At 50.1% G+C, this 19,689-nt stretch overlaps 7 protein-coding genes across 7 annotated transcripts; 2 read left to right on the top strand and 5 right to left on the bottom strand.

Annotated features, from left to right (window-relative positions):
- Positions 1-406: 406 nt before the first annotated feature.
- Positions 407-4,237, bottom strand: BDR25DRAFT_269181 (STAG-domain-containing protein). The gene is made up of 3 exons (XM_033687151.1): positions 3,737-4,237; positions 3,597-3,691; positions 407-3,435 (listed from the first exon to the last, which is right to left on the bottom strand). Exons 1-3 carry the CDS (start codon positions 4,164-4,166, stop codon positions 538-540), a joined length of 3,423 nt encoding a protein of 1,140 aa, XP_033542925.1. The 5' UTR covers positions 4,167-4,237; the 3' UTR covers positions 407-537.
- A 336-nt stretch (positions 4,238-4,573) lies between these two features.
- BDR25DRAFT_294134 (NAD dependent epimerase/dehydratase) lies at positions 4,574-5,626 on the bottom strand (the record flags this gene model as incomplete). Its single annotated transcript, XM_033688763.1, has 1 exon — positions 4,574-5,626. The coding sequence occupies one exon, from the start codon at positions 5,624-5,626 to the stop codon at positions 4,574-4,576; it is 1,053 nt and encodes a 350-aa protein (XP_033542924.1).
- Positions 5,627-6,018: 392 nt separating this feature from the next.
- Positions 6,019-7,698, bottom strand: BDR25DRAFT_294132 (N-terminal nucleophile aminohydrolase). The gene is made up of 4 exons (XM_033688762.1): positions 7,547-7,698; positions 7,402-7,497; positions 6,556-7,339; positions 6,019-6,484 (listed from the first exon to the last, which is right to left on the bottom strand). The coding sequence occupies exons 1-4, from the start codon at positions 7,559-7,561 to the stop codon at positions 6,201-6,203; spliced, it is 1,179 nt and encodes a 392-aa protein (XP_033542923.1). The 5' UTR covers positions 7,562-7,698; the 3' UTR covers positions 6,019-6,200.
- An 835-nt stretch (positions 7,699-8,533) lies between these two features.
- Positions 8,534-10,678, bottom strand: BDR25DRAFT_79207 (ARM repeat-containing protein). The gene is made up of 4 exons (XM_033699053.1): positions 10,357-10,678; positions 9,583-10,092; positions 8,586-9,534; position 8,534 (listed from the first exon to the last, which is right to left on the bottom strand). The coding sequence occupies exons 1-3, from the start codon at positions 10,585-10,587 to the stop codon at positions 8,617-8,619; spliced, it is 1,659 nt and encodes a 552-aa protein (XP_033542922.1). The 5' UTR covers positions 10,588-10,678; the 3' UTR covers position 8,534; positions 8,586-8,616.
- A 285-nt stretch (positions 10,679-10,963) lies between these two features.
- BDR25DRAFT_238065 (uncharacterized protein) lies at positions 10,964-12,357 on the top strand (the record flags this gene model as incomplete). Its single annotated transcript, XM_033685625.1, has 3 exons — positions 10,964-11,597; positions 11,644-12,017; positions 12,067-12,357. The coding sequence occupies 3 exons, from the start codon at positions 10,964-10,966 to the stop codon at positions 12,355-12,357; spliced, it is 1,299 nt and encodes a 432-aa protein (XP_033542921.1).
- Positions 12,358-13,397: 1,040 nt separating this feature from the next.
- On the top strand, positions 13,398-14,243 carry BDR25DRAFT_189481 (uncharacterized protein; the record flags this gene model as incomplete). The annotated part of the gene is made up of 2 exons (XM_033684273.1): positions 13,398-13,923; positions 14,086-14,243. Coding segments are annotated over 2 exons (684 nt in total), but the record flags the coding sequence as incomplete, so codon positions are not given.
- Positions 14,244-15,163: 920 nt separating this feature from the next.
- BDR25DRAFT_359865 (uncharacterized protein) lies at positions 15,164-19,533 on the bottom strand (the record flags this gene model as incomplete). Its single annotated transcript, XM_033696163.1, has 25 exons — positions 15,164-15,286; positions 15,330-15,390; positions 15,471-15,515; positions 15,590-15,631; positions 15,918-16,022; positions 16,098-16,218; positions 16,259-16,376; positions 16,440-16,515; positions 16,983-17,084; positions 17,147-17,167; positions 17,253-17,298; positions 17,423-17,505; positions 17,570-17,679; positions 17,773-17,885; positions 17,952-18,025; positions 18,215-18,333; positions 18,375-18,473; positions 18,510-18,542; positions 18,733-18,798; positions 18,846-18,976; positions 19,049-19,150; positions 19,201-19,230; positions 19,289-19,307; positions 19,352-19,386; positions 19,467-19,533. 25 exons carry the CDS (start codon positions 19,531-19,533, stop codon positions 15,164-15,166), a joined length of 1,941 nt encoding a protein of 646 aa, XP_033542919.1.
- Positions 19,534-19,689: the final 156 nt, after the last annotated feature.

Here is a 19,689-nt window from a genome sequence, read left to right as displayed (position 1 = left end):
ATCGTGACTGACCGATGGGCATTTTGAGAAATTAGTCGATGTTTATTAACGGTGATGGTGGCGCGAGGGAGTTTGTCCAATTCACCTAGATGGAAGGAAAAGAGTCCAATTGAACATACGGCGTGGAGATGATGTGCTTGTTGTTGGTGAGCGGAAGGACAAAGATTGTGAGCTGTGAAGAAGCCCAGAGAGCTTGGGCCACATACGCTCTTAGCCCGGAACTAGCGACTCCAACCTAAACCAAGGAAAGGCATGAACTAGCTATCAACATGTCCCTTGAGAGTAAGAAGATATAGTGATAGAGGCAGCTATTAGATCTCATTTGGAGACACTGTCTAAAAGATTTCATACTTGAATGGAATCCATCCACCAGCCAGAACCACCTAGGTCCCGAGGACCTTGAACCCGATTCATGAACCATATAACACCTCGAAAGGGGGATCGTGAGAACGTACGACGCAATACCCAACCAAATATGTCTCGCAGGCCTCCCGCTAAGTATACGCATGAAAGTAGAACCATCAACAACCCCATAGCTTAGTCCCCTAAAACACTCTCCACCTCCGGCGACTGGTCCAGCGCACCGTTCTTCTCTAGTGCATCAATATCCCCGTTCTGCTCTGCCTCTGCCATCTCCTCATCTTCGTCCCTTCCTTGTTCTTCCTCCTCTTCGCTGTCATCTTCGATCACAATCTCTTTGCTCTTCCCGGCTTTGGCGGGCTCTTTGGCAGTCTTGACGACCTTCTTTGCTGCCGCACCCTTTCCTTTCGAAGATTTCGAGATATCGAGATACCCGACTACCTCTTTCCAATTGTGTCCTAATCTCGCCTTGTTTCTCTCAAGTCGCTTCCTTACAACATTGCCATCTCCTGAGCTCTTTCCGTCCAATGTTCCGGCATGTACTGCGGTAATGAGTCGACTGCCCAACAAGCACAGCTGGTTCTCTGCAATAAGGGTACGGAACAAGACGGTGACATCTTCTTCTTCTTCGTCACCACTGTCTTCAGGCTCGTCGTCCGGATCCACAGGGTCATCGTCAACGTTGACTTCTTCGAGGTGCTTCTTCGCACGCTTCGCATAAGTGGCTTCGGCAGCCGTGAGAACTTGAAGCAGTGACCTCGTTGTCCGCTGATCAACTTCTTGGCAGAGTGCTTCCCAATCGTCATTCGCTTCCTCCTGGACTTGGCGAGCCCGTGACGGCTTTGATGTTGGTTTTGGGGCCAAATCCTTGATATTCCTAAGGGAGAAGAAGATGTTGTACACATCAAGTAATAAGCAACTGGCCTCGATCCTGAGATCATCAGACCCCTTTCGGCTGTCTATGATCTCCATCAGCACCTCTATACAAAGGTCTCTCCGCTCTGCAATAACCGTAAGGTCATCGTCCGGTATGCGGGTACCTGCAAGAATGTGTCCCGACAATGATTTGAACTTCCAGCCAAAGTAGGGCACTAGGATTTCCATAGCGTTGCGGACGAGTGCGTCTTCCGTAGTCTCAACCTCAGTGTCGAGGTCTGCTACAGGAATGCCACGGTGTAAGATCTGTAACAGAGAAGAGATGGGCGGTTCCTGGTCCGCAGTACCTTTCTTAGACTTACTCTTCGACTTTGTACGAACATGATCAAGAGGATCCGGTTGGGAAATCTGAGTCAAGATTGCTATCTTAGAAACCGTGTTCATGATCCCGGTGAGTATGTTATCGGACATGTTGCCGCGTGTTGAAATATCGCGACCGCGGATCAAGGTGCTAAAAGCATCGGTGATGTCATCCCAGATTGCTTGGAGTTTACCCTCTACGATCTCTTTCAGCTCTTCGTGGCTTGCCGCGTGCAATATTGCTTCTTTTGCTTCGATGAGGACGCGCTTGTCGTGGTGAGTGAGAAACTGTTTACAAATATCGTCCAGGAGGGCGTTTAATGTCGAATCCTGTCGTAGTTCCTGGAATATCTCGAAGTTGACAGCGCGTGCAAGGCTGAGACAAGTTGATGCTGCTTCCGGTTGAGCACCGAACTTCTTGAGTAGCTTAGGAATCAGAACCGCTAGCCTCTTTGCCATCTCTTCCTGCTCCTCCTGGTCGGCTTGCCGCTGAGCCTTGGTCTTCTTACTCTTCTTATCATGTTGCGCATCAGCCACCCGCGCTAGTCGATGTTTGACTGTAGCGTTGAGGATTTCTAAAAGCTTAGTTTCCTCGCTCTCTGTCGGCTTGCAGTTTTGGCGGAGCGCCATTTCGGCATCCTCTCCGGCACCATTCTGGAGAGTCTCAGAATGGTCGTACAATAGGTACCCGGCGATTACCTCCCAAGACCTAATTTCTGGAATGGCGTCGTACAGCACTTGGGTAGCCACAGAGAAGCGAGACTCGTTAGGTGCAGCGACAAGACCAAACTGAGAGCCTGAAGGTGGCAGCCTTTCCACTTGAGAAGGCAGCTCTGCTCCGTCGGAATCGTATGCGACAAGTTGTTCAACCAGGCATTTCAGTTTCAGCCACTCGACTCTGGGAGTATCATAGCCTTCGTCTCCTTCGATTGGCGCCAATGCTTCATCAAGCGTTTCCTGGCCCCCCATGTCCTCAATCTGATAGTCATAGGTATTGTTGACGTTCTCAGCAAAGAATCCGACAACGGCCTTGCGGACTTTGGGTTCTGCGTCAAAAATCAATTTCCCGACAGAATCGATATCATCGGGTTCTAGCAGGCCGGCTTCTCGTAGAATGTCAAGCAGCTCAACAGTTGAGGCGCGAACGTTTGCTTCAGAGTCCCGGGTGGCCATCTCGACCATGCGTGGGCGGAAGCGCTCAGTAAAAGTCTTCAGTCCGCCGATCTTTTCTTTATCGTGAAATAGCTTCTGAAGCTGCTTCACAACTTCTAGTCGGGTGTGGGGTTGCGGATCCGAGAGAACCCAGCCCAGGTATCGCAGGTGACTTCCGTCGAAGAATTTGTCTGGATATATCATGATCCAGTCTGCTAATGCTTCAACACACTCGACCCTAATCCTAGGGTCGACATCCCGATAGCGATGGATAAAGACGGTCTCAAACCAGTCCTTGATAGCGCCGTTCACAATTTCTAGCTTTGAATTCAACTCTGCCACCTCCTTATTCACCGCCGACACTCTGCCCTTGTTGACACGTGCTTTCTTCGACTCAGTCTCGACCTGACGCATCTTTTTGGCGGTATTCTCAAGAACATCGCTTGCAGCCTGGCAAAGCGCGCTGATGACAGCCAATGATGCGACGGTGCTTGTATGGCGAAACGGGCGGTTGCTTGCCGACGACATAGTGCTAACCCACACCTCAATGTTCTCAATGAGCTCGACGTTGTCGTACAGAAGGCCGTTCTGCGCGATGGTTTGAACGAGGGCAATGAAAAAGCCGTGCAACGCGTTTTTGAAGGCGGCTCCACCCTTAGCGATGAGGGGATAGTCAGAGACATTTTGCTGCTCGTTGTCAGTGTGCGCAAAGCGTGGCTTGTGCACATACTCACCGCTTGGTATTCGTCCTGGATTTCGCCAAGCTTATCTGCACAGTGGTCTGGGTCCGCAACATCGTCCTCGTTGATCTTCAGGCTGCAGCCGGCTGCTCTGAGCACGAAATTGACAACTTCGGAGACAGCTCTAGCTTCGTGTTCCTGGAAGCTCGAGACCCACTGTGCGGCCGCGTCCTCGAGGTTGCTACCACGTGCGAAGACATCGGCTGCCAGCAATCAGCTTAAGCTCGAGTGCGACACCAATTACTCACCATAAAGGCCCTCAGCATCCTCCGCAATGGCGCTCTTACGAATGGGCCCTTTTCTTGGTTTCCTGGGACGCTGGGGATTGCTCGCTGCCGGCCGAATAGCGAGACTAATTGACTCTCCGTTTGTCTTTGGCTTCTTAGATGCAGGCCTCTTCGGCGCTGGCTTGGTTTTCTTCTTGCGCCGCCGCTCCCTCAACTCCTCCTCGTCGGGCTCGCCCTCGCTGCTCTCCGTCTGTTCTTCCTCCGATGCTTGCTCTGCTACATCGCCATCGCCATCGCCATCGGTGGCCACATTGCGTTTGCGCTTCGCGCTACCTGCGGGGCTCGAGGCGGGGACGAAGGGCTCAGGCTTTTTCGATACGCGTCCAGATTTGCGCCGTGGCACGGACGAAGTGATGTCAACAGCCTCAGACGACATGACGGCCGCGCTCATTATATCGGCGCGACAATGAATCGACAAAATGGGGGGAGAGGGGGCCGCGCGTGAGACGGAAATTGTTGTCGTGATGTTATTTGGCCTTCGAGCGTGGGAGGAGACGCGCGCGTTGAAGTGGGTGCAGTGGCTGGCTCGTGCTCGGTGCCAAGGCAATCGTGCCATTATCAACACCCGGACCGCCACTTTCACCCTCTTCATCCCCATCGCCTGTGCTCATCTCAGCGTCCTATCAGTCAACTTAGAAGAAGGCCCCAGATGAAAAGGAGCCCGCTTGGGGAGCGAAAGGTGAAAGGCACAGGTGAAGAGGCTCTCAATCGGGCTGGGAAGGTGTCTGGATCCTTTCACTCGTCCTCCTGTGCGCCTGTGACTTAATGGCGGGTCGTGCAAGTGGCTAGCTACATTGCTCATCTTGCTATCTGCATCTTCTCTGATGTCGCCCTAACCTCAATCTTTTCCATTGCGATTGCTTGGTTGATAAAGTCCTTCACCGTCTCCCTAAAAGAAGTATACGCCAAACCCAGTGCCATCGCGGCCGCCCCCCCATCCAAAGCGAAGCTATCGTCGATGCCTTGTTTCTCTCCCTTTGCTGTTCTTTCTTTTCCCCAGTCGAATTCCTCTAAGAGGATATCGCTGACTAAACTATATGAGAACTTTTGCGGGCTCGCAACAGTAAATCTCTTTCCCCCCGCCTCCGGTCTCAGCAACGCCTCGACATGGGCCGTCGCCAAATCTCTAACATCTACCCAGAAAGGGACTCTAGATACTGGCAATTCCTGCCCACTTGCTACCTTCCACAAATTGGCGTTTGATTCGTTGAGTTCTGCGAGATTGGACACAGGATGTCGAATTGGCCCAAATGTCATTGGGGGGCACAACGTGACGATGTCGAACTCAGGATTCCGCTCTTTAACAAAGTTCCAGGCTCCCAATTCGGCGAACTTCTTAGAGCCGCGATAGGCAATGACGGCGCTAGTCTCTTTCGCCACTGATTCCTCATATGAAAGGGGGTTCCAGTCGTCGGCCGTGTAAGTATATCGAGGTGGTACCTTCAGGTCTGCGTTCATGATGGAGGCAAATGACGATGTTATCACTACCCTTTTGATATTTGGGCTTGCAGCAGATGCTTCCAGGATCGCCTTGACTCCCTCGATTGCAGGGCGTATCAGTTCTTTCTCATTGTCTTTGACGGAGTAACTGAAGGGGCTTGCGACGTGAACGACACCGGTTACGTCCTTGACAGCTTCTCTAAAAGATACTGCTTCCGAGAAGTCACTAGTTTGGACAATGTCAAGCTGCGATGCGTATTGCGGCCGAGCTTGTTTGAGCAATTGTCCTTTGAGGGTACTCCTAGTAGCCGCTCGAACCTTACAACCTCTCTTCAGTAGGCCGTCAACAACGTGGGCGCCGATGAACCCCGTGGCACCTGTGACCAGGACATAGGACTGAAGAGACGACATATTCGGTCTTCGAGTACAGTTTGGGCCTGAAACCTTCTTTTCCTCACACGACTAAAGTACGGCATACTAATCGGCTCTAAGCAGCGTGTGCCATTGACTTGCGTAGGTTTCCGAGATATCGAAATAAGAGCTCGTTGGGGTGGGCGGGGAAAGGCTGACTTTGGTGGGCAGGGTATATTAGTGGAAAATCTCGACTACCCCCGATTGGTCGATGATTCAGTTGCCTGTGCACCCTCTCTCTTTTAGTCGGTAAGACATGACGGAAATTTCTTTTGAAACATCCGTAGACCCTACGCATTCCTAGCATGATAGATAATTCTCTTAGATGATCTTGTGGGGATTACATCCCGAATTGTATTTCAGAATCAGCGCAATCATAGAAGAAGAGGGCTATTGCAGTAATATATAAATAAGGTCTAGGACGCTCTTTAACTCCCTGAAATTCCATTCTCCAAATCTTACTATCAACTGTCGAAGAGAGCTTGCTAACTCAAGACTGAAGGTATTTGCCAACAAGCGGAAACTTTTGGCTTACAGTCATCATTCCCCTTACTAACCCCCGGCCACCCCATCCTCATCCAACCCTCAACCGACTAATAGCCCCGCTAACCACCTCCCTTTCGCCACCACCAAGAACACCACTATCCGGTGTCTCAGTTCCACTCATAGCGCCATCTACTGGCTGCGAAATAACTCTTTTATCTGGTCCAGTGATAGTCTGCCCCTTAGCTTGGGCGAAGCCAGCGGAGCGAATGTGAGCCGGGTTGTTGGAGTAGAATTCATCGACAATAGGGTGGATCATAACGGTTTGCTTGTAGATGGTCAGGGTGGAGTTTGTGGGGACTGTAACCCAGTTGTCTAGATCATGTCAAGTTAGTTATACTTCCTCTGGCAGAAAGGGGGGAAGGGAAGACGATATGTGTGCATACCTCGCTCAAAAGTCAAAGGCTCGCTCGCCACAAGAACAATATCCGAACCCTTGTCCCTCCTCTCCATGACATAATCTTTCTGCCCTGGTTCCCCACCGCCACCCCCAACCACGCCTTTACTGCTCTGGTACTCCTTCCAACTTGTCCCACTCGAGAAGAACAAGCTCGCGGCCTCATCCGTCTTCGAACTCACATACCTTGTACAAACCACACTCTCCCCATCCGTAACTGCAAAATTCAACAAACTCCGAGCGTCCTCTCCCCTCATCGCATTCCCGTCCCCATCCTCACCAACCACCTCCTTAATAAACCCATTTATCCGCTCAATAGTCTTCAGTATCGCCTTCCTTAACACCGTATGTCCAAACCCGCCTTTCCCAGGATCCAGATGCGGCCGATGCCCCGCTTTATCCAAGCAGTCCAAAAATAGAGCAAACGCCCATTCAGAATCTGTAGAGCCTTGAACGAGGGTAAACCACTGCTCGTTGAGACTCATCGCGAGACGGCGCTTGATCTGCTTGAAACAGCCGATTCCCCCATTATGCATGAACATCAGGCTTTTGTATGTGAAAGGGTGACAATTCGAGTCTGACAGGTTTCCTTCAGTGGTGGCGCGTACGTGGGCGAAGATGAGGGAGGACGTGGTCTTGGAAGCGATGCGCGATAGGTTTATGCAATTCCAGGCGGGGATAGTGGATGTAAAGACGCATGGCTCAGGGCCAAGGGAGGGAGACGTGTAGTACCCGATTCCGAAGCCATCACCGTTGTGCGGGCGACGTCGGTCCTGGAGATGGGACTGTAAGCTGGTTGTTGTTGAGCGTGGGGTGAAGTGAATATGGTACGCACAAGACGAAGACGCGAATCGAAGGATTGGGTAAGGATAGAGTGCGTTGGGTTTAAGATGAGCTCTGATAAAAGGATTTCATCTTTCCCTTTGTATACCTATACCTGTCAGAGAATGTGGATACAGAGGATTGGTTGGGGAACCGACCATGAACCTACACATAGTACCTCCGCAGTGAATCCTGTGCTGCGGACTCCAATTCAAACTGCTAAGGTGTCAGAACTATCACAGTTTGAAGAAATGCAAGTTAGTTGTTGAGGAGGTTAGTAACATGTGTGCAAGGTGAATGAGAGAGGGTGGCCTGTGAGTCTTGCGGCAGGTGAGATTGCGCCATTCGGAAGAGACTTGCGAGACTATGCAGAAAGAGACAGGCAGTACGTTAGAGCACTTGCAGAGCGCGGGCGTGAGCGATAACGTGTTCGCGGACATAGGGCATTCTGAATTCGCACAGACAAAGAAACGCAAGCCCCCACGCAGCTGGTGGGGAGTGAATAGTTGCCGCCAAGATATAGTTCTCCACGTGACGCAATGCGTTCCCCGATCCCAGTTGAAATGCTTGGCCAGCACTAGGCTACAAAACAATTAAAATGGCGCTTACCTCGAGCAATGTCATCACACTCAGATGAACAAAGTTCGGCAAATAGCTTCATTTGGTAAACTCCATTCGACTACCTAATATTATTCTGTAGAATGGAAGCACTTGGGCGGGCAACAATTGACATGTATTTGCCCAATCTCTTCACATGCCAGATACCGTTCTCCCATCCACTCATGCCACCCAACCATTTCGACTTGGTCTGACGCCCGTTTGCAGCAGTTGAGTCAAAGAAAAGGCAAACCAAACTCACAACGCCGGGGATATGATGCGGATAGACAAAAGGGGGGTTTACATGACGGTGTATCTTACGATGCTTTCATAGTCGATCATGACAAAGGGGCCGGTCTGCTTATTAGAGCTCGGGGGTAGGGTAGTGACGGTGTCGGAAAGGGGATTGAGGCTTTGCTGCGAGCGGAGTGGCGGTGGTGGGTGGTGGCGGCATCGTACTGAAATCATATGTTCAATCCTGAAGGGCTCTCGTGCCTTCATCAACCAGCGTCGATGACTTGATACGATCAAACATGATGACTTCCGAGACTAGCGCCGTAAGTAAGGAGTCTCATGCGCTCAGGAAGACCACCGGCTTACGTTGGAGGGGTTTACAGCTTCCTTAAACCACTCACATATCCATAGAGTCTCCCCCATTGGCAAAGTTGAAGTTCTGTTGCTGTTGCTGGGCTCCAAAGCCAAAATGGCCATCTTGGTTGATCTGAGGAGCTGCCTCTGCCATATCTCCAGCTTCACCCTCTTCATCGGAGAAATACTTCTCGATGATGTTATACGCCTTCATATAAATCTCCTCGTTGGCGTTATTCTGACAATCATGAATCTTCTCCATGCCACCTACTTCTTCGATGAAGAGTGCGTAGCGATTGATGGGTTCACCAGCAGCTCCATCAACACCAGACTCCTTGTCCATTTCGCCAACCTTGAGGATATTCTCCAGTCCATCGAGAGCGACCTGGATGATCTTGTTGTCGGGGCAAGCAAGCAAGTCGCACAACGGCTTAATGCAGCCGCTCTGGACGAGATAGCGGATCTGAGCTGGCTTCTGAAGTCCCCCGGAAGTAGCATTCGAGATGGCCCAGCAAGCCTCCTTCCGTGTCTTGAAGTCACCATTTTGAAGGAGGTGGATGAGAGGAGGGATGATGTTGGCATCAATCACAGCCTGGATCTGGGTAGAGTTTCCGGCGGTGATGTTGGAGATGGTCCAGCACGCCTCCTTGCGGATACCATCCTTGGTAGAGCTGAGAAGAGACAGCAGGGCAGGCAAAGCGCCACAGTTGATTATAACCTGGGTTTGGACATCGTCACCAGTTACAATGTTCCCAACAGAACGCAGAGCAGGTGTTTGGACAGATGTAGAGGCGTGCATAAGCAGCTCGACAAGGCGCCGCGGAATGCCGGCCTCGATAACAGCCTGGATCTTGTCATTGGAACCGTCGGACAGGTAAGAGATGGCCCAGCAGGCATCGATGAGAACTTCGTCGTCGAGAGAGTACACAAGCTTGGCAAGGACTGGGAGGGCGGGCTGGATCTGTCGGGAAGTTAGCAAGACGCGGAACACTCGAGGAGGCTTGCGTACCGTCTGCCAGTCTGGCTGGGGAGTCTTTCCACGACAGAAGTTACTCAGGGTCCAGGTAGCGTTCCTCAGCATACTCAACTTGCGGCTATCGCCAAGAAGAGCAAGGAGCGGGCGGAGGGCCCCGGCTTGGAGCACGAAGTCACGACATGCTGGGCTGTCACCGGCGATATTGCCAAGCGCCCAGACGGCCTGCTCCCGGACGTCAGGCTCGTGGCTGCTGAGGAGCTCGACGAAGATGGGAACCGCGCCGGCCTCGATGACGACCTGGGTCTGCTGTGCAGATCCCGAGGCAATGTTGGTGAGAGCCCATGCGGCCTCAAACTGGACCAATGTATGCGGTGACCGAAGGAATTCGACGAATCTGCTCACGACGCCGGTCTCGATGACACGCTCAATGGGAGGGTTTCGCTCCTTGGAAAGCAGCTTCCGGAACTTGGTGGTGGCCTGAATTTGTTCGTCGATCTGGTCCGAGAATACGCCCTTCACCATCTGGGGAAGCTCTTCGTTGAGCTACACATACTTGGTCAGTCTTGAATATTGAGTGCCTTGCCACAAATTCTCCGATGCAGAGGGGTATGGCTCGTGCTTGAGGGGATAAGGGTTCGCCGGCCAACAATCGGCTCGCGAAAACAAACCGACCGTGCTGAAGAGGCGGAAGGGACAGAGGAGGGTGGGGGGCACCAACGACCATCGCGGTAAGACCGTCGTAGTGTCGTCGAGGACGAGCCACCGCGGGGTGAGTTGCAACAAGGGATAAGTATTCGAGGAACTCACCTGGTTTTCAATATTACCGCCCTCATCATCGCTGTCAGGAGCAGCGCCCAAGCCAGCACCGGGCTGGTCCCTACCCGCGATACCACGCCTCTTTGCGAGGTTCTCCTCACGCTTTGCGCGGCGGATCTCAACCTGCTGCTCCTCGCGGCGGCGGCGGAGCTCGTCAGGCTTGAAGGCGCTCTTCGCTTTGAATGTGGTGCGGCGATGTTCTGGAATGTAGCGATCGGCCATGCTTGCGACGGCAGGGAGATGGCGGTTTGCAGTTGGTGGGCAGGAGGATGGTGGTTGGCGGCGGGGGGGGGAGATGTTATATAAAGAAGAGGGTGTTTGGCATCGTGGGGCTACGTGAAGGACCGCCGCTTGCAAAATGCGGTCGCGCTAAACTAGCGTCTCTTGGCGCGCCTCGCCCTTTCAGTTTGACCACCTTCTCTGACCGCACTTGCCTCCCTCATCCTTTTTCTGCGTCGACCTTTAATCCTGCAGAGCATTCAAAGGTTCTGGCCCCACGCTTAAAGCCCTATTGGTGTCTTGGCTTCTTTAAGAGAACTGAAAAGCTCGAGAATGCACCTTTGAGCAAGCCAAAAAGTACTCGTCTTGAGACGCCACCATGTCGAGGTTGGACACGAAGCTACGACGTATCAGTGAACTGGAGGCCGGTAAATTTGCTGATATGGTGGGCGAAGTCATCAAGACGTATCCAGCCAACTTCGATTCCCTAGATATATATGTCACAGATTACACCGAAAACCAGGACCTATTCTACTACCAGGATCCCTCTGAGATGGATCTTCCTCCTACCAAGCCGTGGCCAGGGCCATATGGTCAGATGACTCTGCAAATCCGGCTTTTCGAGCCTCACGCATCCTTTGCCCGTCAAAACATTCGTGAGGGTGACCTCGTACACATTCAAAATATTCATGTCAAGTACTCCGCTGCAAACCAGCTTGAAGGGGCAGTCCACCAAGATCGCAGATTTATTGATCGAATAAATATTCGGAAGATTTCGCGACAAGACCAAATCCAGCCGATTCGCAAGCTCAAGGCTGAATACTTCCGACGGAGGCTTAGTCGAAGTGCTACCATCACCGTAAATGAGCCTAAAAAGCCTTCCGCCAAAGCATCCGCAAAGAAGAAGGAGGAAAAGAAGGAGAGACAGCGGATGCAGAAAGAGCAAGAACAGAAGGAGCTGGAAGAGAGAGCCAAGACACGGGCCGCTGCTCGAGCTGGCATCAATCCCCATAGTAGGTAACTCCCTATACAGTTGCGACCCAATTAACGCTTCCGTAGTTCGGGCTGGCGCCTCCGAGATTCAGCTCTCTACAATCTCCGAGATTATCAACAACCCTGCCCTTAAACAGACACACCGGAGTGGTAACGTAACGACTCTACCCTTTGTTAACGCGAAATACCGGACACATGTGCGAGTGGTCGACTTTTCTCCGGGGTTTCTTGAACAGTTCACTCAATCTATGGCAAACCCTGCCTGGAACCCTGCGGTACGAAACGGAAGCCCCGGCAACAGAATGCCAAACGACCGTTGGGAATGGGCCTTCGTTCTCTTGGTGGAAGACGCAAATGTTCCTGCTGGATCGACGCCCGAGAGGCTTCGCTTGTTCGTGTCTGGACAAGACGCAGAAGTCCTTTTGGGGGGACTCAAAGCAGTCAAGTCAGTCTAGTCTGATTGCATGATGAAGTCACTCGCTAACGAAGGTATACAGTCTCAAGGAATATCCTGAAGCTGTGGACAAGCTTGAAGAGAAGCTGTTCATTATTTGGGGTAACCTCTTTGAGCTCAAGGGTGCGTTTAGAGGGACTAACAATACGCTTCCGCTACCATGCGGCGATGAGAGACTCCAAAATACTCCTTTCGAATGCTGTGTGGAAGAGTATGGCAAAAGGCTTGCCCACCCAACCCCGATCCATCCGCAAGGTTGGCAACGAACCCACAGGCTTTTTAAGACCCAAATTCTGGACTCTGACTCTAGTGACAACTCAGATTGAAGTCAAGAGTCAAGTTGACAACGATTCATAGCCCTTCGCCGCACATGATGGTGGAGTTTTTGGAACGCTCTGATACCCTAAGTTGTTGCATGGCTACTTTCACAAGAGATGGAGTACATAACATCAACACGATTGCCTCCGTACACCAAGAATTCACTTTAACGCCTGTTCCTATGTTCGTGCATGAGCAGAAAGTTTCTGACATGTCAATCGTCTTGCCAGCGCTGGGGAAGATGCTTAATGGATCTGGATTTCCCTCATCAATCAGACATCGTCTTGGGCATCTGCCAACTCATATCTCCAGCCTCACAGAACCAATCCCGGTGGGTCCGACCATCGGCACAGCCAATGAATGGCTCTTTGCACAACAAATGAAAAGCCTTGTCATCGATATGCTAGTCCACATCGGGTAAACTATTCCTCAACACGCTGGTGAGGCCAGACTTCTTTGTCCTCAAACCCTACTTCAAGACGACTTGCCCCCGAAATATTCAACAAGAAGGAAGGGGCAAGCATGTTAAGCCTATTGTGTGATCGGATTCCTGCTTCTTGAATTTTCTGTTCAGAGAGTTCGCGCGGATTGCGTGATGAGGCGTGCTAGTCGCGTAATGTCACCTATTGTTACAAGGTTTCCCAACGAGTGCCTTGTTTGGATCCTTGATAGCACGTTGTCTTACATTGAGTGAGGGGAAAGTTTTCTTTTTCTCGTCCTTTTTTTCTTTCCTTCCTGTTGACCTCTTGTCCAACGCATAATTGGAGCAGGTGGATCCGCGCGAAGGAAGCTTGTGCGCCCGAGAACGGAGGCATACATATGAAGGTGCAGTGGTACTTGAAGAGACTTGCTTCGACCCTTTCACTCCCATACCTTGTGACAGAAGGATACGAACGAAGAACGACAGTATCAAACAACAATTTCAACTTCCATCATGGCTCTAGGACCTGATCTTTCAGTTCTCACGCACGAGGTTGACGCCTTTAGCACTACTACCGTCATTAAGAAAGCAGTCACAATTACGCCCACGATTTCATCCAAAGGGTCGATCATCCTCGATCCATCTCTCGTATCCACCGACTTTGACGAACTTAGATTCGAAAGCGCTGCGTTTAGCCAATTGCATGTGCCCCCAGAGATCGGCCAGCAAACCATTCACAAGGACATTGCTTCCATGGAGCGCCTACTCTCTTCTAACCTAGTATCCTCCCCTTACAACATCACCAGCCACTACCTCTCTCTCAAAACTCTCACTACACCCAACCTCATCTTCGCCAAGGCCCTCACAGCGCTAAAGCCCGTGCGTTCCGACTACGCCACCGCCCCATACCTCCAATCCCTCAACTTCTCCACGGTCCTTGAGCTAGTCCGAACCTTTGCCAAAGACGAAGGAATCGAGTGGAAAGAGCAGAGTTTCTACGTCGTGATTTTCCGCTCCAAGCTACGAGAAGGTGTAGACGCCGAGCTGCTATATCAGCTCGATTGCGAGAGCCATCGCGAGGCGTGTGAGAGTGGTGGGTTGTTAAAGTATTGGTTTGGGAGGGTAGATGGAGAGAGGAGGAATCTTGCCACTTGTAAGCCACCTCCCCTTGGGGAACCCCCTGTAGTGTTTCCTTTACTCTCCATTCCCATTCCCCGGGACTCTGCTTTCTGTAGGAGCTTATTTTGCCCCTCACCCAAGGAATCAATCCGGGGAGGGGAGGGGAATTAGTTTAACGATAAGCTAAGATTAGTAGGCTTCTGGAGTTCCCGCGAAGATGCCCGTAAAGGCGGCCTTGGCCCCTGGCATAAGAAAGCTCGGGCTGCAGGCCGCGAACTGTACGATTCAATCATCTTCTCTACCCACCGTTTCACGATTCAGGATGGAGTGGAGGGCTTTAAGTTCGAAAATTGGGAGTGAGTGTCTGCCGCGCTTACAGTTTTGATGTTCCTCGAGGCTGCTGAGTAGTGCACGAAGAGCGATGGGAGTGTGATCGTGAAGGTCAAAAGATGGAAGATGTCAGGGAAAGGAAGGAAGAGAACAGGGGTTGCGGCGGGAATATCACTGCATTTGCATTCGCATTTCTTGTATCGCATTACATCATATCGCATCAGCGAGAGGCATCGGTAATAATATGTGTCTACAGTCCATGTTTCTACAGATCAGCTAGGATATAGAGTCGTTGGTATGGTACAATGGTAGCCGGCATCTTCGAACGCAGTGTCGCTTATGCATTTTCCTTCTCCGGCCCTGCCGTTATCTTTCTATTCATTCTTAGGAAGGGAAGCTAAAATCAATCTTAATATCTGAGAATCCACAAGAGCGCTTTCTATTTATGTTAACCCTCGTATTGCTGTCTGTGCATTAGTCTGAAGTGGCCGTAATCTTAAGTCAACTACAAATTACACATCGTGATCTTCGAGGAAACCTTTCGATCTACTCACGTCAACGCAAGTCACTCCTAGGTCAGGTACTCTGCATACGTCACTCCTCATAATAAGGTAGGTGGCGTGCTAGTCGAATAGTTGATTTTTTTTTTTTAGGGATCTCACGAATATTATTTGCGCACTTCCTGTGGTTGTTGTGACATTGGTTTATAGAAATATAAGAGATAACCTACTTATTGAGACCCTACCTTGGAATAATCTACTTAGCTTGAGCCTGAGCCTGAAGTTCCATCACTTAAATACCCACCGTCAACTCCGAATTCACGATTGGAGCCCGATACGGAATCCCCATTCTGCACTTGCCGTAAAGTCTCACGCCTAGTCTCTTTATCTACCTAATTCTCCTCCCATTCTCCCCTTCTGACACTAACTCTCACCGTCCCCTCTTCAACCATCACCCACCAACCCGAAGGCCAAACTTATCACTCTCCGGCAGGCCCCCACTCCCTCCCCGGGACTCTCGTCTCCCTGTAAGCAACTAGCCCCCCTACCATCAAGCATCCAATAAACCTAGTCTGCGTAATAGGGTCGTGGATAGGGGTAATGTGCGTACCAACGGCTTTCCGCATGCCAGGGTGTGGAGGCTAGGCGTTAGGAGGGGATGGAGGGGGGCGCTATGTGGCAGGAGGAAGAGAATAGATAGGATTCGGAGAGTCTAGGTGTAACGTCTATCACTGGGTAGCGCAAAACCTACCGTGCCGCAAAATGTGAGGGGTACTTTAACTTCAGGCATTCATAACTGTGCGCACATGTTCGAATTTACTATAATTCTATGTAAGTCGTGTCCTGTAGCTACCTTTACACATTCAGGACCCCTCCCACCTATCAAGTACGTTCGCATTGTCGTCCTCCAGCCTAATTTGCAGAGAGCCTCGCTTTATAGCTTAACAATGTCTCTTCTCTATAGCACTACTACTGTTACGCTCTTACTACTCTACATTACTTAGAGGTAACCTTATCCAAGTATAAGAAACTTATAACTGCGCTAGCAGTCATTATCAGCGTTGTCTCTGCTGTGGCACGCAAATTAATGCATGATTGCAACCCTGGCCGGAACCTCTCACTAATGCAGCTTCTAATTTTGGCTAGTACGAAACAACCCCGCATATTTCATATGATAATTATGGTATAATTTACTTACGGTATATATGAAGCTAAGCCTCTTGCTGTCAAGGTCTGTTGCTGTGCTGGTGCTAGAAACTCAGAGTCTGATTTCTTATCTATGATATATTCAGCTCTAATGCTCCTATAAGCAGCTGAACATGATACTTTAAACTGTAAAGAAAGTAACAGAATGCCTTTTGCTACGTGTAATACCCACTGACCCTTTGTAGATGCAACCTGAAAAGCACTAGAGGCTTCAGTATAGCCCTCGAGCGTCTGTAGCGGCTGGCCTGTGTTCGTATCCCACAGTTGAATCGTTTGATTGTTTGAAGCCGATGCTAGTTAATCTCCTTGCGGTGGGAAGGCCATGCTCCTCACGCACTCCGTATGGCCCTTGAGCGTCTGCAGCAGCCGGCCCGTGTTCAAATCCCACAGTCAAACTGTCTTGTCTGATGAAGTTGACGCGGGTTGAACTCCGTGTGGCAAGAAGTCCACGCTATTAACGACGTTTGTATAGCCTTTAAGCGTCTGAAGCAGGTGGCCCATGTTCGCATCCCACAGTCGAACACTCTGATCGCCTGAAGTCGACGTGAGTTAATCTCTCTGCGGCGAGAAGGCCACGCTGAAGCCAGTGTCTGTATGGCCCTCAAGTGTCTGCAGCAGAGAGCCCTAATTCTTTTTAATCTCTAACCTAACCTTTATCCCATTCGGCACCTCTTGGTTAATAGACCACAAATAATACTTCTTTTCGGAGTAAATAGAAGGATAGAGTAATACACTTGAAGAAGTGCCTTCTGTATTAATGCTCCGCTCTACCTTAGCAACCGCAGTATATTACAAACTGTCTGAAACAATACTATACTCTTAGATTCCTAGTATATTTTAGTATTTTACTCTTATATTTAGCGAACAACTTACAGTTAACATAGACTGTAGCTTCTGTATTGCTGCTATAGCGTCTAGAATCCTCTTCAGCAGGCTCATAGCTTTAAGCCAGTGTAGGAGGTGCTCTTAGAGAAAGCGGTGGGCTTCGCTGTTGTCTAGTAAGATATTATCGTAATTCTGCGGACATGCACAGAAATGCTTGATCTAGTACTCGCACGCATATGTGATTTGCGGAAGAATGCTGCTCTTAGTCTGGCTCTCTACTTCTAAAATGTGCGCTCCTGGCTTTCGTAAGTTGCACATGTCTCGGCGTAGTGTGCTGTTCATCGCGTCCAGCAGGTGATGAGCTATCTGTTCTTTTCTCCTCTACCAGCGCGCGACCAAATATCTGCTTCCCCTTGCCTAGTGTGAAATAGTCCTTGGCAGAGAGGTGAATAAATAATACAAGGTCTTAGCAGATAGTTAGAAACAACCCGCGGCAGCTGACAAGATCGCTAACTCTCTTAACGTAGGTAAACTAATCTGTAGGGAGGCTGGCAGTGATAGCGATTTCCTCCAGTTAAAGAGGTTAGTAGGTGAGAGTAATTAATTAAAGAATATCCTTGCAGTACTTGTTTGTTCTAGGGTTGTTCTGCGCTAAGATTTAGTCTATCATACAGTTGTATAGTGGGTCCAGCCCAGGCGGTAACTCGCGAAGTACCTCTTTAGTACGGTAAAGCGGCACACGCTCTAGCTCTTTACTGTAAGGCCGAGATGGTGTTTACGTGCGACAGGTATATATACTATTCTGCACCCGAAATCAACTGTTGGTTGATTATTCGTACCTTTTTGGTTGTATTGGCGGAGTGGTGCAGAGCCCCGTCCTTACATTTACAGACTAGCGACACCCATAGAAGCGTGTCCTCTGCCTTATCCTAGAGCATCTGCTGCACCTCTACTTGCGTTCTAGGATCATACTTTTTTGTATCCGCTAAATTCTGTACCTTAAAGTTAATAAAGGCTGTGACGGCTTTTAAAATGTGGCCAGCGTTGAGCTTAAGACTAATCTTGTCGCTTATTGAACTGGGGTGAAGAAACTGCTTAATGCTCAGCAGGTTGCGGCTTGTTACTAGCCACTTAACTGTTGAGAGTTGTGCAGCGCTGTTGTCTGTAATGATATGCAAAAGTTTAGAGAGACTAGATGCACACTCGTCGAGCGCATTGACTAGAAGGTACGTTGTCGGCAAAGTGAAGTTGGTGAGGATATCCGACAGTATCTCCCTTAGCGCATAGATGGCGTTAGGTCCTTTAAAGAGCTTGCTACCTGTAGCTTCATACTACTTTTAAATATGCCGTGTAAGATCTTCTCTTTGTACGACAAGTAAGTAGATAAGCCCACGCAATACTAAGGCTGCATTGTTAAGCTCTATTCTAGTGCTCTAGCAGAAGAAGTAAGCCAGCAGACAAGACTGAGAAGCAAGCTTCATCTTAGCTAGTATTTTTGATGCCGCATATGATGATTCATCCTTAGAATATAGCTTGTGAATTAGACCCATCATCATCATTGTCTTGCCCTTCCCGGGGTCGCCCTTGATCCACAACAGGCGCGTGTCGCCTTTGGCCCGCCAACACTTGAAGCTGACCTCCCCCAGTATCCAGCCATAGCACTGCTTGAGTAGCCTGTCTTTATCCTTTTCGATTCTCGCTTTTTATTCGCGCGGATCAGTGACTATCAGGTCGCGGAGGCACTAATTAAAGGTTTGACTGCCAGGAAGATGTAGGTCTCCGTGGATATCGCCTAGAATTCCGATCGCGTTTCCATCAAGTCTATTTCCGCTATAGCGAGTAAGGATTGCATCTGTGCCATGTGTAGTCTATTAGACGTTAGATAAATTATTAATGGTCGTGCAGGTAGCTTACCTTGTTTTACTTAGACGAGTCGCATGGTATTTGTTATTTAGAGGCAGGTGTGTGTAGGTGTTGGCAACTTGAGGAGGGGTTTGGAGTCCGATAGTGGATGGGAGGAACAACGTGTTGGAATCTGGGGCGAAGATCTTGTCCAGTCCTCAGCTCTTATGTTGACTGTTCAAAGCAACGGCACGGCACCTCTCATGAATGAAGATATAAAGACGCCAAATCTCATTGACAAAGTGTCGAACGATGCGGATATGTTCAACGCGGATATCGTCGAATGGCAGACCAAGGCACCTACCGAAAGGCTATACCAGGGCACTGAGGCGCATAGGAGAAGTACGATCTTTCAGAGTTATGCGAACGCGGAAGGAATAGCAGCAATCCTGTGACCGAAAAGAAGATGACAGAGTAATTGGTGTTGGTAGTCTATGACAAGATCTTTTAAAGCCAGGCCGCCTGTCATAATGCGACCTTGAAAACCGTCATGCCTCCCTGTCCGTCTGCTGTTGCCCTACTATAAGCTCCGCAAGTATTGCCTTGACGCTTGTTCGGCACGTGTTTATAGCGGAGGTCTGCGTGACCCGTCGGAGAGGAGAGGAGTAAGTTACTAACCTAATACATCTTAGCCACTGGGCCCACCAAAGCACCCCTACATAGGGCTTCCGCTGGCTCGACTTCGCTTATCTACGCAACTTTGACCTTGAGCACGGATGAACCCGCCTCAGCCTCTAGCTAACTGGCCTCTCCTTAATGTAAGGGCTACGAGGAGTTAAGCCATCACCAAGGAAGCGCTTAGGTAATAACGCACTAGTGCCCTCTAGGCTAGAGCCGGGCGTAATAAAGACATCATCATCGGCCTCTCCTTCCGCCTCCATCGCAGGACTCTTGTACTTACGATCACGTTTCCTCTTACCTGTACTCGCTGTAGAATACAATTGTTTAACCTGATCGCAATAGGCTGTTTTTAGAGACGCGAAAATTCTAACATCACAGAACTAGAGCTTGTAAGAGGTGTAAGAAGGGAAGCGACA

This window comes from Lindgomyces ingoldianus (genome assembly GCF_010093535.1).
Source record: "Lindgomyces ingoldianus strain ATCC 200398 unplaced genomic scaffold BDR25scaffold_35, whole genome shotgun sequence".
In the NCBI taxonomy this organism is placed as follows: domain Eukaryota; kingdom Fungi; phylum Ascomycota; class Dothideomycetes; order Pleosporales; family Lindgomycetaceae; genus Lindgomyces; species Lindgomyces ingoldianus.
The sequence above is the reverse complement of the archived record's forward strand: the minus strand, read 5'-3'. Positions and strand labels throughout refer to the sequence as shown.